Source organism: Bos indicus, chromosome 14 (assembly GCF_029378745.1).
Source record: "Bos indicus isolate NIAB-ARS_2022 breed Sahiwal x Tharparkar chromosome 14, NIAB-ARS_B.indTharparkar_mat_pri_1.0, whole genome shotgun sequence".
Taxonomy (NCBI): Eukaryota; Metazoa; Chordata; class Mammalia; order Artiodactyla; family Bovidae; genus Bos; species Bos indicus.
Window position 1 is genome coordinate 81754236 of NC_091773.1, and position 13315 is coordinate 81767550.

At 48.7% G+C, this 13315-nt stretch overlaps 1 protein-coding gene across 2 annotated transcripts in view; it reads left to right on the forward strand.

Annotated features, from left to right (window-relative positions):
* Positions 1-12875, forward strand: part of DEPTOR (DEP domain containing MTOR interacting protein) — a 158014-nt gene extending 145139 nt beyond the window's left edge. For both annotated transcript variants that reach the window (XM_019973881.2, XM_070802989.1), the window contains exon 9: positions 7846-12875. In XM_019973881.2, coding sequence (XP_019829440.2) covers positions 7846-7974 — 129 coding nt within the window. In that variant the 3' untranslated portion in view covers positions 7975-12875. The remainder of the gene's footprint in view (positions 1-7845) is intronic.
* The last annotated feature ends 440 nt before the right edge of the window (positions 12876-13315 follow it).

Consider the following 13315-nt stretch of genomic DNA (forward strand, 5'->3'; position numbering starts at 1 on the left):
ACTTTCTGGCGCTAGTGGTAAAGAAAGTGAAAGGGAAGTCGCTCAGTCGTGTCCGACTCTTAGCGACCCCATGGACTGCAGCCCGCCAGGCCCTCCGTCCTGCCTGCTAATGCAGGAGACGCAGGAGACATGGGTTTGATCTCTGGGTGAGAAAAATCCCCTAGAGAAGGAAATGGCAACGCACTCCAGTATTCTTGCCCGGAGAATCCCATGGACGGAGGGGCTGGTGTACTGTAGTCAGTAGGGTCACAGAAAGTCGGACACTGCTGAGCATGCATCATTAAAGAAATAGGAACCATTAAAACACAGCTTTTTTCTTTCTAAACTTTCAACAGCTTTCAAGTGTTTCCTAATCTATTCATGACTCCTTAATCTGGCTCCCCCTCAGCCCTCTTTTGGTTTGGATACCTCGGCTGTGAAAGAGCCTCAGCTTCGTCCTCGGCAGGTCTGGCCGTGGTGTGTATCTGCCACAGTAACTCTTGACCCGGGGGCTCATGTGTGGCTGTCACAGTGCGTGTGCTGACACAATGGCGGTTTGGCGGTTTTTGGCGGTTTGAGCAACTTGGGTGTTATCTCGGACTAGATCCCAGCTTGAGCATTTCATGCATTGTAATTATTCACTTTGAAGTCTAAGAGAGAAAGAAAGTGAAGTCGCTCAGTCATGTCAGACTCTTTGCAACCCCGTGCACTATAGCCCACCAGGCTCCTCCGACCATGGGATTTTCCAGGCAAGAACACTGGAGTGGGTTACCATGTCCTTCTCCAGGGGATCTTCCCAACCCAGGGATTGAACCCCGGTCTCCCGCACTGCAGGCAGACTCTTTACCATCTGAGCCACAAGGGAAGCCCTCATTTTAAAGTTTAGAAGATAGCAAAATTTGGCATTATGGATGAAATAGGAACTTCCCTGGTGGTCTACTGGCTAAGACTCCACACTGCCAATGCAGGGCTCCCGGGCTCGATCCCTGGTCGGGGAACTAGCTCCCACAGGCCACCATTAAGACCTGGTGCAGCCAAATAAGTCAATAAATATTTTGGAAAAGTAAAAATTTTAAAAATGAAAGAGATTGCAGGCAAGCAGTAAGGACAGTAACATCTGAAATGTCAGTCCCCCTCTTGTATTTGGGGTTGTTAATTCTCAGAGCTGTAGGATGTATTCAGTTCAGTTCAGTTGCTCAGTCATGTCTGACTCTTTGCGACCCCATGGGCTGCAGCATGCCAGGCCTCCCCGTCCTTCACCAACTCCTGGAGCTTACTCAAACTCATGTCCATTGAGTCGGTGATGCTGCTGCTGCTGCTGCTAAGTCGACTCTGTGCGACCCCGTAGACGGCAGCCCACCAGGCTCCCCCGTCCCTGGGATTCTCCAGGCAAGAACACTGGAGTGGGTTGCCATTTCCTCCTCCAATGCATGAAAGTGAAAAGTGAAAGTGAAGTCGCTCAGTGTGTCTGACCCTCAGCGACCCCATGGATTGCAGCCTACCAGGCTCCTCCCTGTGGGGTGGGGTGCCATTGCCTTCTCCGCGAGTTGGTGATAAGATCTGACAATTCATACTTTCAGCAAGCCCTTGAAAGGTGACTTATATTTGCAGTACAGCTTGAAAGCCGCTGTTTTATCTTGGGATGGGATTTTCACTTAGGCAACTGAACAGCAAAAACGCCTTAAACAGGCACTTCCCGGTGGTCCAGTGTTCGAGCATCCACTCGCCAATCTACTCACTGAGCCCGGACCCGCTGCCCACTCGGGGAGGACCCCACGTGTCGGAGCAGCCAAGCCCCAGCACAGCCAGAAACAAACACATGGTTTTGTACACGTTGGCTTAAATAATGTAGACTGAGTTTGTAGTTGAAACTTCTAACATGTAACTGCCTCAAAATAAGCTTCTTCACTAATCAGCGTACTTCCTGTCACAAGGAACGTTCTAGCAGGGTAGCTGGGATGCCTGGTGGGATTTGTAGACAGGAATTCTACTTTTTGTGGGAGCTCGATTAGGGTGATCTCTAGACACATCTGAGGATTCTGCTTGATTGGGAATTTCAGTGTTAGCCTGCCCGCACACCTTGGTTCTGCTTTCTGTCTCCTTTGATTGGACAGGCTTCCGTTTCCTACTCACTGGGACTCAGCTCTCCCTGATTCTTTTCTGGATCCGTCTGGGTCTCTGTCTTGCTCAGTGTTTTATTATTTTCGGGGAAAGCCTGAAGCAGCCGTCCCTTCCAAGCCTTCCTTCTTTTTCAAGATGAGAAAGAAAAGAAGAACAGCTGAGAGTGGCTTCCGTAGGAGAGTTTCCGTGGCAGGGATCCCAGTGCCTGGTGGATACAGGTTTCCCGGGTGGAGAGAGGACACTGAGGCGATCCCGCGTGCGGCGTGTCTCCTCCACCTCACTCCCAGTCTGCATGAAGCACTCAGGTGATTGTGATGGGCCCAGCCATACAAGGACTACTGGGCAGCTGTACAGCCCCAAGCGCACCCTGGCTGTTCGGAGGGCTAGCGGCTAGCGTCCGACCGCCAGCACGGGGCAGGGGGATTAGAGGCGAGGTTGCTTCCTTGGTTTGGCTCCTTCCGGGGAGGAAGCCTGGGGCGCAGCCTCGGTGTTTATCCAGCCTGACCTCAGCCCGCGGTGTCCGAGTCCTGCCTCCTCTTCTTGTTACCTCCTACCCGACCGACTCCGGTTTTCAGAACCTTTCTGCACTGCCCTGCTGCTCAGAGACATCACGTACCCAAGACTTGGGGAGGCTTTATTCCTCCTCTTCATTAAAGATGGTATTGTTCGTTCGCTCAGGCGTGTCCGACTCTTTGCGACCCCATGCACTGCAGCACGCCAGGCCTCCCTGTCCTTCACCTTCTCTCAGAGTTTGCTCATTAAGGATGATGTCTTCCATTTCCCTTCTTTATAAAGTGAAGGTGAAAGATATATATGGGAAGACAAGAACTTGAAGGTAATATGCAAAAATAGTAGTTATATTCACTTGAATTATGAATAGCTTTTTCATTTCTGCAAACTTCTCTAATACAGCTGGTATACTGCTTTGTTTTTTAATTAGTAAACTGTTTTTTGGTTTTTTAAAGAGAAACAAAACCAAAGCACCATTGAGATGAAAACAGGGGCACATGAACTAGGGGGAGAGGGCTAAGAGGTACCCACTTCTAGCCGAAAATTAGGACTAAGTGTGCAGTGTAGGGAACATGGTGAAAAATACTGTACTGACTTTGTATGGCAACAGATGGTAACTAGAGAGGGTCATCCTGTATAAAATTATCGAATCACTACGGTGGCACACCTGAAACTAATATAAGCAATTATATTAATTTTAAAGTAAATTTTAAAGTAAAAACAAAAGGTAAAAAAACTGAAGGTGTCCTCCTTGTAGGAGATGAGTTCAGAGCAGCTACAGGCGCTTAGGAATGAGCTCTTTTCAGTGAACTGTGGAAATGAGGCCATTGCAATCAAAGCTTTGAAAACCGATCTGATAAAGATAATTGTAAGCCTGACTTGAGTGTTCGTAACTGCCTGGGGGGCATGTAAAGCGCTCTGACCCCCGCGGGAGGCGCTGGGTGCCGAGGTTGGTCTGTTCAGAGGTCAGCGCACGTGCTGTGGGTTTGCACTTTTTCACGTCAGTAGAGAAGTCGTCTCGCCTGGGCCGTGTGGTTTCCACTGTTACTTGTCACGTGTGTTGATTTTCAGAACATAGTGTACCAGAGACGCCAGTTTGAAGTTCATTAAAACCAGATACATTGCATGGCAATACCTGCCTTTCTGGATCATTTTGCACATTTTTAATAACAGGACATTGGACCCGCTGGAACCACAGCACCTGTTCGGACCACTTAGGGAGAGATGACATCTTTCCAACAGGCTGACTCTAAAAATACTACCTTGAAGATAAGCAGGATACATGTTTAAAAGGCTTTTTTTTTTTTTTTTTTTAACTCATTCAAGGGGAAAAAATGAAACAAATGTCTAAATTTCTATATTGTTGAGGATTTTAAGTGACAGAAGAAGCAAGTCAACCTTAACTGAGTAAAAACCTTCTTATGAAGTTGGAAGAAGCTAAACAACATCAACATCACAAGATATTTTAGGGAACCCAGACTGTTTAGGGCTTCCTTGGTGGCTCAGATGGTAAAAGAGTCCTTCTGTCTGCCTGCAACGCAGGAGACCCAGGTTTGATCGCTGGGTGGGGAAGATCCCCTGGAGAAAGGAACAGCTACCCACCTGGTGTTCTTGCCTGGAGAATCCCATGGACAGGGAGCCTGGCGGGCTACAGTCCATGTGGGTGCAAGAAGTCAGACAGAACTGAGCGGCTAACACTTCCACTTTAGTTTTGAAGCACCTAGCCCGCCTCTCCTTATCTCTTTCTCTCTGGTGGCCCCAGATCAGGGATCACAGATCTGAAACACCTCTCATCCAGGTGTGAGAAAAACAGAAGTGCTGAGGACCGCAGCAAACGAGAGAACATGACCATTCAAAGGGGCAGCCGCTCTGGAGCAGGGTCCAGCGGCCATCCACGTCTGGTGTGGTTAGATCTTCAGACTCTTCCAAAGAGGCCAGAATCTGGAATTTTTAAAAATATATTTGTTTCTGTTTCTTATTTGGCTGCACTGAGTCCCAGCAGGGGCACACAGGATCTGCAGTCTTAGTTCCTGAGTGCAGAACCTCTAGTTGCAGAATGTGGCATCTGGTTCCCTGACCAGGGCTCGAACCCAAGCCCCCTGCACTGGGAGCGTGGAGTCTTAGCCACTGGACCACTGGAGAAGTGCCCTAGAAATCTAGACTTTTGTGTGAAAATTTCCTAATTTTTAAATGTTGGTCAAGGGAAACAAACACTACGCAGGGGACAGAATACAGTTCTGGCTGAGACTGAATGCTGCCGGCGCCCCCTGAGCGACCGGGAGACGCGTCTCACCCTCGTGAGCCTGGGAAGGGGTCGCCAGAGTGCAGGCGCACCCGGCAGCTTCTGCCCTCTCCTTGGGCGACACAGAAAGACTCTTCATCCGTTTGCAGGAAAGAAGCGCCTTGCTCTAAAGTCGGCTCTCTGGATGGGGAGGGGATGGGGTTCTCGTTCTTTGACTCCTGACGCTGCAGCAGAAAACACAAGCTCTAGCAAGTGCCTACGTCGTTGTCGTTCGGCTGCTCAGTCGTGGAGTCGTGTCCGACTCTCTGCGACCCCGTGGACCGCAGCACACCAGGCCTCCCTGTCCTTCACTGTCTCCCGGAACTTGCTCAGACTCACGTCCATTGAGTGGGTGATGCCATCCAGCCATCTCATCCTCTGTCGTCCCCTTCTCTTCCTGCCCTCAATCTTTCCCAGCATCAGGGTCTTTTCCAATGAGTCAACTCTTCACATCAGGTGGCCAAAGTATCGGATATTCAGCTTCAACATCAGTCCTTCCAATGAATATTCAGGACTGATCTCCTTTAGGATGGACTGGTTGGATCTCCTTGCAGTCCAAGGGACTCTCGAGAGTCTTCTCCAACACCACAGCTCAAAAGCATCAATTCTTCAGCACTCAGCTTTCTTCACAGTCCAACTCTCACATCCATGCATGACTACAGGAAAAACCATAGCCTTGACTAGACAGACCTTTGTTGGCAAAGTGATGTCTCTGATTTTTAATATGCTGTCTAGGTTGGTCATAACTTTTCTTCTGAGAAGCAAGCGTCTACATTACACTAGCACTAAATTGTCCTGCAAATTAGTCGTAGTTTGCTTCGGGATGTACTCTGACCTGCTCACCTGACCATATTCTGACTTCAACCATGGTTGAGAACCGCTGATTCTGTACAAGATGTGCTCTGGGGGAAAAAAAAGTGCCCTGAATTCACGACACAGGTTTGTGGAAACGGGAATGGAGAAACAGCGATTATTCTCCTTGTATAGAACAGCACCGTAGTTTGTAAGTTGAGTGGAGGAGACAGAGGTTTATGACAACAGCCCGTGTCTATTGAGTAAATAAACACTGTTCTTGCCACTCTGTACAATGCATTTGGTTTTGCATATGACCTTGAAAAAAGATATTTTAAAAGGAAAAGAAGTTAATTGAAGCCACTATTGGTATAGGGCTTGATATTTGCAAAGCAATTTAAAATTCATTCATTTGAACTTGTGAAGATAGTGTTTTTACCCAACTGTGTCTCATAAATGATGTCATGGAGGCCTAGAGGAAGACAAATGCCTTTATTAAGATCATCCAGAAAAGGATGTCATATCTTAAATGTAAATATGAAATACAACGTGTAAAATACTGTATTAGTGAGTCTAAAGATACCTATACCTTAGATAAATCAAAATTGGAACACAGTAAAGGGCAGCTGTGTGTCTGGAATCCAGGTCCTGGGTCTTTTCCACAGATACACAGCTGCCCTTTACTGTGTTCCAATTTTGATTTATCTAAGGTATAGTATCTTTAGACTCACTAATACAGTATTTTACGCATTGTATTTCATGTTTGCACTTAAGACATGATGTACACCTTACATTCTGTGTTGTTTACGCTTCATATTTGTTACCTTTGTTCATAAGTGTTCGACTTTCCATTGATCCTACCCACTCGGAAAACAATAAAAGGAAACTGATTTCAGGTGTTCTAGTATTTTCACGTTCTTTGTGGCATCAACACGCATAATGGTAATTGAGAGCAGGTGTGCACCTTCATGGGCTTCCCAGGTGGCCCTAGTGGTAAAGCGCCCACCTGCAGGAGGTACGAGTTCAGTCCCCAGGTCAGGAAGACCCCCTGGAGGAGGGCACGGCAGCCCACTCCAGTGTTCTTGCCTGGAGACTCCCATGGGCAGAGGAGCCTGGCGGGCTGCAGTCCACGGGGTCGAGAAGAGTTGGAAATGACTGAGCGACTTTCAGCTTCAGCTTAACAAGTTCTGGTGAAAGTTAGACATGATTAGACTTTTGCATTAGACAGGATAACGCCTCTCAGCAGCTGCAGCTTGTATTCCCTCAGGAAGGGGGGGTTCGAGCCTGAGGTTAACACCCACGGTAACAAATTCTTTTATTCCTCAATCTCAGGTGTCCCTGACGGTCCGGTGGTTAAGACTCCGTGTTCTCACGCAAAGGGCTCTGGTTTCGATCCCTGGTTGGGGAGCTAAGATCCCATGTGCTGTGCAGTGTGGCAAAAAAAAAAAATAAATATGCTTAGTTTATTGTTTAATTTTTATTGGAGTGTAGTTGACTTACAGTGTTATGTCCGTCCGCTGTACCACGTGAGGTGGGTGTACATATTGATACAGCAGCTCTTTTTTAGGTTCCTTCCCCATATGAAGTCAGTACAGAGTATTGAGCAGAGTTCCCTGTGCTACGCACTTACCTATTTTATATGTATCATTGTGCCACGGAGCTTCAGTCGTGTCTGACCCTTTGTGGCCCATGAACTGTAGCCCACCAGGCTCCTCTACCCAGGGGCTTCTCCAGGCAAGAACACTGGAGTGGGTTGCCTCCTCCTGCAGGGGGTCTTCCCGACCCAGGGATGCAACCCCAGTCTCCTGTGGCTCCCGCGCTGGCGGGCAGGTTCTTTACCACTAGCGCGGCTGGGGAAGCCCCGTGTTCAGTGCCGTGTGGGCGTCCGTCCCAACCTCCCACTTCACCCCCCACCCCTCACCCCCTGGTAACCGGAAGTCTGTTTTCTACACCTGTGACTCCGCTGCTGCTTTGGAGGTAAGCTCTTGTGCGCCTTTTTTAGGCCCCGCACGTGGGCGACACCGCATCCGTTTGCCTCTCCCATCTGACTTGCTTGGCCCCGTGTGACAGTCTCCGGTCCGTCCGCGTCGCGGTAACGGAAGCGCCGCGCCCTCGCCTGGGCCGCCGCGGGATTCAAGAGGTGCTTTCTCTCTGCCCTCCAGGTCTGTCAGCTCGTCGTCTCTGTGAACGGGCTTAACGTGCTGCACGTCGACTACCGGACGGTGAGCAACCTGATTCTGACCGGGCCGCGGACCATCGTGATGGAGGTCATGGAGGAGCTGGAGTGCTGAGCGGGGCGGCGGCGGCGGCGGACCCGCGGGCCTTCACTGCGCACGGCGGGCCCGCGGGCCTTCACTGCGCGCGTCGGGCCCGCGGGCCTTCACTGCGCGCGGCGGGCCCGCGGGCCTTCACTGCGCGCGTCGGGCCCGCGGGCCTTCACTGCGCGCGTCGGGCCCGCGGGCCTTCACTGCGCACGGCGGGCCCGCGGGCCTTCACTGCGCGCGTCGGGCCCGCGGGCCTTCACTGCGCACGTACGCGTCTCATCCGAGTTTCCTGCACTGCTTCCCTGTTGAATGTGGGAGAACCAGGGAGTGTGTCTTTAAAAAAGAAAAAAGTGAAAAAGACAACGTCTGTCGGTGCAGAAAAAGTTTGGGACACAGAATTTTTTCCCCCACGTAGTTGCGTTGCCTTACTCAACTTCCGTTTGTGGTTCTCGTCCATTGTTTTTGGTCTTGCTTCACAATAAGTTGAGATGCTTCTCTCGCCGAAACAGCACCGTGCTAAATTTGCCTTCGTGGGAATCAATACAGTAGTTTTTCTAGACTTTACAGTTGTACTCTCACCAAAACGAGCATGGATCTGTTTATCAGAGGATCTCGAGTTCACTGAATTTCAAACTGAAGCAACATCCAAAGGAATAGTGCTTGTTAACGGGCGTTTTGAAGGTTCTAAGGCGTTTTTTGACTTTTTCTTAATTCCTGCCTTTAGTATCAACTTCTAACTTAATGTGTGTTTTCAATTACGGCAGTGGTCAAAAGCAAACACTTTGTGATGACGTGGGTGGGGCAGAGAGAGAGAGAATTACTTAAACTATGTGGGCTCTGTTTTCTCTTTCTGAGCCTGGATCATTCTGTCAATCAGCAACAGCAGCTTTCTAGAAATAATTCTGAATATGTTGAATGTCAAAACAGACAAGTTAGTATGTACATATACAATTCAAAATCATGCCTCTGTCAAGATTTCACTCTGAAGCTGTCCCTTGTGAAGTATTCTAGAACTTGGCCCTTATGTGATAAAACTTGAAACTAAATTGCCTTAGTGGCCTGAATTTTCACTAGCTTTCTAGGGACACATTCTAAGAACATGACATGCTGCTTATTTGGTGGGATTATTTTTCACCAAAAGCAGCTTCTTGTGTTGTAACTTTTGAGCCCACTTGTACATATATGCATGTGTCTTTTTTTTTTTTTTTTGTCTCAAAGAGAATGCATTTTGGAGCTTGGTGTGTAGAGGAAGTTTCTCAGAGTGCCAAATTAGGGAGTCAGGGAATGCTCAATTGCTTTTATTTTCATATAACGCGTTCTGAATGACAAGGCTACTTTCTTACCATGTAGTAACAAAATATGAATGTTGTGCCTCGGCCTTTTTTTAGTGATGGGTTATAATATGGTGGTACGGGTGGGGTGGACACGCCATGCTGAAGACGTCAGACGTCTGTGTTTCTGGTATCCCGGCTTTTCTCGTCTGTAGCCTTAGGCCGAGAGCAGGGTTTTGAAATAATGCAGGATGCTAACTTGAGTCCTGTCAGCCTGCCTTGGGAAGTCCTGGTGTCTCTGTGTGCCCTGCGTTTACACCACGTGCCAGGCGCTGTGGTCGCTCTTCATCCTCATCACGACCTGAGAGGCAGTTAGCATCGCCCTCGTGTTTCGGACTTGGAAGCTCAATCTGAGCACGTTTAGAAGTGGTCTCTAAGTCCCCACAGTGGCGGGAACTCCTGGGTGACAGAGCCTGGATTCAGACACGGCCCGTCTAGTGCGGACGCCCTGTCCCCCACCCACAGCCCTTCCCCAGCTGGAGACTGTCTGTGGCGCCTTCTTCTGCCCCCGTGCTGCGCTCAGTCTCTCCTGCTGATCTGGGCGGTCAGCGGCGGCCTCATCTCCATGTTACAGCAGAGGAAACCGGCTCATCAAGGCCCGAGGCTGTTAACAGTATGTAGGAGGTGTTACCCATCAGGCTCCCTTTAAAGGTCTCCTAAAAGCCCTCTGGGCCTGGGTGTTCGCGTCTGACACAGGAGGAGGCGGGCCTCCGGGAACGGCATCCTCTCGCCGGCTGCTGCTCCTTCGCTCCCGACCTGATGACTATTCGGGGGTTGGCACAACTCCGCGTCCCTTCAGCCAGTCTAAGTAGCAAAGAAGGGTTTTCCTTGATTCAGAGGGTGGCGTTGATGTCTTTGCTCAGATGAAGACCCAGGTGAAGGAAGGGATACTAAGGTGAAGGGAGGGAAGCTTTTGGCTCCCACCACCCTGGCTTAAAGCCCAAAAGCAGAGAGTTCTGCTTCAGGAGAGCGTCCTCTGAACTGTGGTCCCAGCCCAGGCTGCATCCTCACCCTGTGAATGCTCCTCACCCAGACGGCCAGGTTGAGCTCTCTCCAGCTTTTGCACATGCAGTTTTTCCTCCCTGGAATATTATTCTTTCTCCGTCTCTGCCTGGAACAGTCTGTCTTATGAACTCCCCTTAGGCATTGTCTTAGATATTCCCTCTGAGAAATCTTTGCCAGCAGCCTGGTTCTGGGATGGATGCCCTTCTCTGAATTCCCAGGGACCCCTATACACCAGCCTGTGTGATCCCAGCACTGCTGACGTCTCCTCAGAAATGCTCCCACCCCTGTCTGTCTCCCGGAGTTCTAAGTGTCTGCAGGACGGGGCTGTGTCCTGCTCCCCGGCGCTGCCCTCGCCTAGCACGTTTCCTGACACAGAGCAGGCTGTCCGCTCTCCACTGCTGTCCGAGCAATCAACCTGGAGCATAGCTTCTGACACTACTGATTCTCTAGGGAGCCTGTGGTTGGCCTTTGAGCAGAGCTGTGCTAAGGTGAACGAGCACAGCCTGATATTCTGGCTGAGTTCACACGCGCACCTGAGCTCAGAGAGGCTGATGCTCGGGACTGGCTGATGGGGGCTGGCTCTGTGACTCCGTCTGGCTGTGGCCTGGGGCTATGGCTGAGACTCCTCCAGTGGACTCACGGGGTCTCTCCCCATAGCTGACCCAGGCTTCCTCGTTAGGTCTCATGAGATCAAAGAGAGGAAGAAGAGAGACTGCAAGCCCTTCTGTGGACCTGCTCAAAGTCGCAAAAGGTCACCTTCGTAGCCTTTTCTTGGCCAGTGCAAGTCACAAAGCTAGCCCAGAGCCAAGAGGTCTGCAAGCAGGCTGCCCCTTGTGATGGAGGAGCTGCCAAGAGCCTGGCTGGTTTTAATCCACCCAGAGTAGATACTACTTTTTGAGTGGAGGCCTAAGGAGTTACCTAGCTGTTGCAAGACTTCAGCAATCCAGATGTCAATCACTGACCACCCGCCGGGTAGAAGTGCAACAGTTGTGAACAGAGCCCCACGCCCAGTGAAAACGAGTCAGGAAATCCCAAAACCACAGTGCTGCGTGGAGCCGCGGGAGCGCGCGTCTTGCCCTTTGCCTTTCGCTGAGGCGTGGAGCGGTCTTGTTGGGCCGGCCTGGGCCCAGCGCCTCCCTCCCTGCCGGCCCGAATCCTCAGTGTGGCCCTGCGGCACAGGGCGGGGCGGGGACGACGGGCGTTTGGCTTTGGCTTGTTCGTGACACGCGGTTGGGCCGTGTACCCGTGAAAGTGAAGGATACGTACTTAGGTCTTGAGTTGTTAAATCGTAGCATATTAAAAAGTAAATATTTTGTATGGCATTTTGACAGTTGAACTGCTTTAAAATTTAGAAACTCCATTCCTAAACGGAACACCAAGAATTACCCTGAATTAGGAGGAAGCAGTATTTTGAAGAACTTTCATTTCCTACGTATGTGTGTGTCTGCGTTTTGGGGAACTGCGTGTGAGAGTTGAGGTCACTCGTGGAGTCTCTGAAATGATGTGGTTTGCTCCCAGAGAAGACGCGTCTGGCTTTCCGGGTGTCTCTGTGTGTGATGGAGACAGAGACCACGTTACGCCCAGCCATTCGCACAGAATGTGCTGTCAGCACTGGTGTGAAAGCCATGTTGAATGATTCTGCTCTGGAGAGAAAATGCAGCCGCCCTTTGGGTTGGTTCTGCTATCTGATGTTCTCTTATTAATCTCTGTCAGATAATTATATAAACTGATAAATTTCTGGTTGAGAAATGGTGGGTAACATGAAGAGACCCATGTTTGAGTAGATTAGACACGACCAAATTCACACTACCCTAAGAAGGGTGAATGCATCGGGGCGGCAATAATTGATAGTTAAAAACCACTGCTTTCAATCCAAAACAGAGTCTCACTCTCCCAAGTACTCATTCCTTTCAAATATGTCATGAAAATACTCTGCTTTCAAGATCTGTTTGAAAAGTGTTAAGTATTCTCTCCTGGTGAATACTAATCGTGTTTCACTTTGATTATCCGTGATCAGAATAACCCAAGATTTCAGTTTTGCAAATTGGTTGGAGTCTGTTGGTGTCATGACCATGGTTTTACTCATGCAAAGAAGAATTTCAGGTATAATATGTTTTTCCTCAGTTCAATACCAAGAGGACAAATCTACCGTGCACCAAAAGGAAGTTTATAATCAAAGTCACTATATGGTATTGTAAAATGCATTAATATATGTACTTAATATATATGTTTATTTTTAAATTAGGTTGAAATTTATTTTCTCTGTTTCTTAAAAGTTATAGCAAAATAATTAAAATTATAATATAACAATAGACAGTATAGCATGAAATAAATGTTACATTTTTAAAACAATGCCTTTAGGGTTTCAGCTTTTCCTTTCTTTAGAAAAAATTAACCATTTTTTATCCTAAGAAAGAGTTGCATTGTAAAGCTGATCTACAACTAGTCTGTCAGAGAGGACACGTGGGGCTGGTATCCAATTATCTAATGTAACCAAAAGTGCCATTTGTAAAACTGCTTAGTGACGGATGTTTTCTGAAGCTCTTTTGCCTGGAAAAAAAAGTGCATTAAAAAGGTTTTTTCTCTACTGTATTGATTTGAAATCATTTTCTCCCTACACATGTATTGATGAGTGTTGCGAAGAGCTGACTCATTTGAAAAGACCCCGATGCTGGGAAAGATTGAGGGCAGGAGGAGAAGGGGACGACAAAGGATGAGATGGTTGATGGCATCGCCAACTCAATGGACGTGAGTTTGGGTGAACTCCGGGAGTTGGAGATGGACAGGGAGGCCTGGCGTGCTGCGCTTCATGGGGTCACAAAGAGTCGGACACGACTGAGCGACTGAACTGAACTGATGGAATAGTCTATATGGAAAAATGCTATGTGGTTGCTATTTTGAAATAATGTTAGTTATTTTTTTATTTTCAACTAATTAGGGAATCAGTTCCACAATTCAGTGGATGCAGGGTATAAGTAAGGAGGTGAGTGGTTATCCAGACTGCATTCAATAGTAACCAAAAGAACGTAACA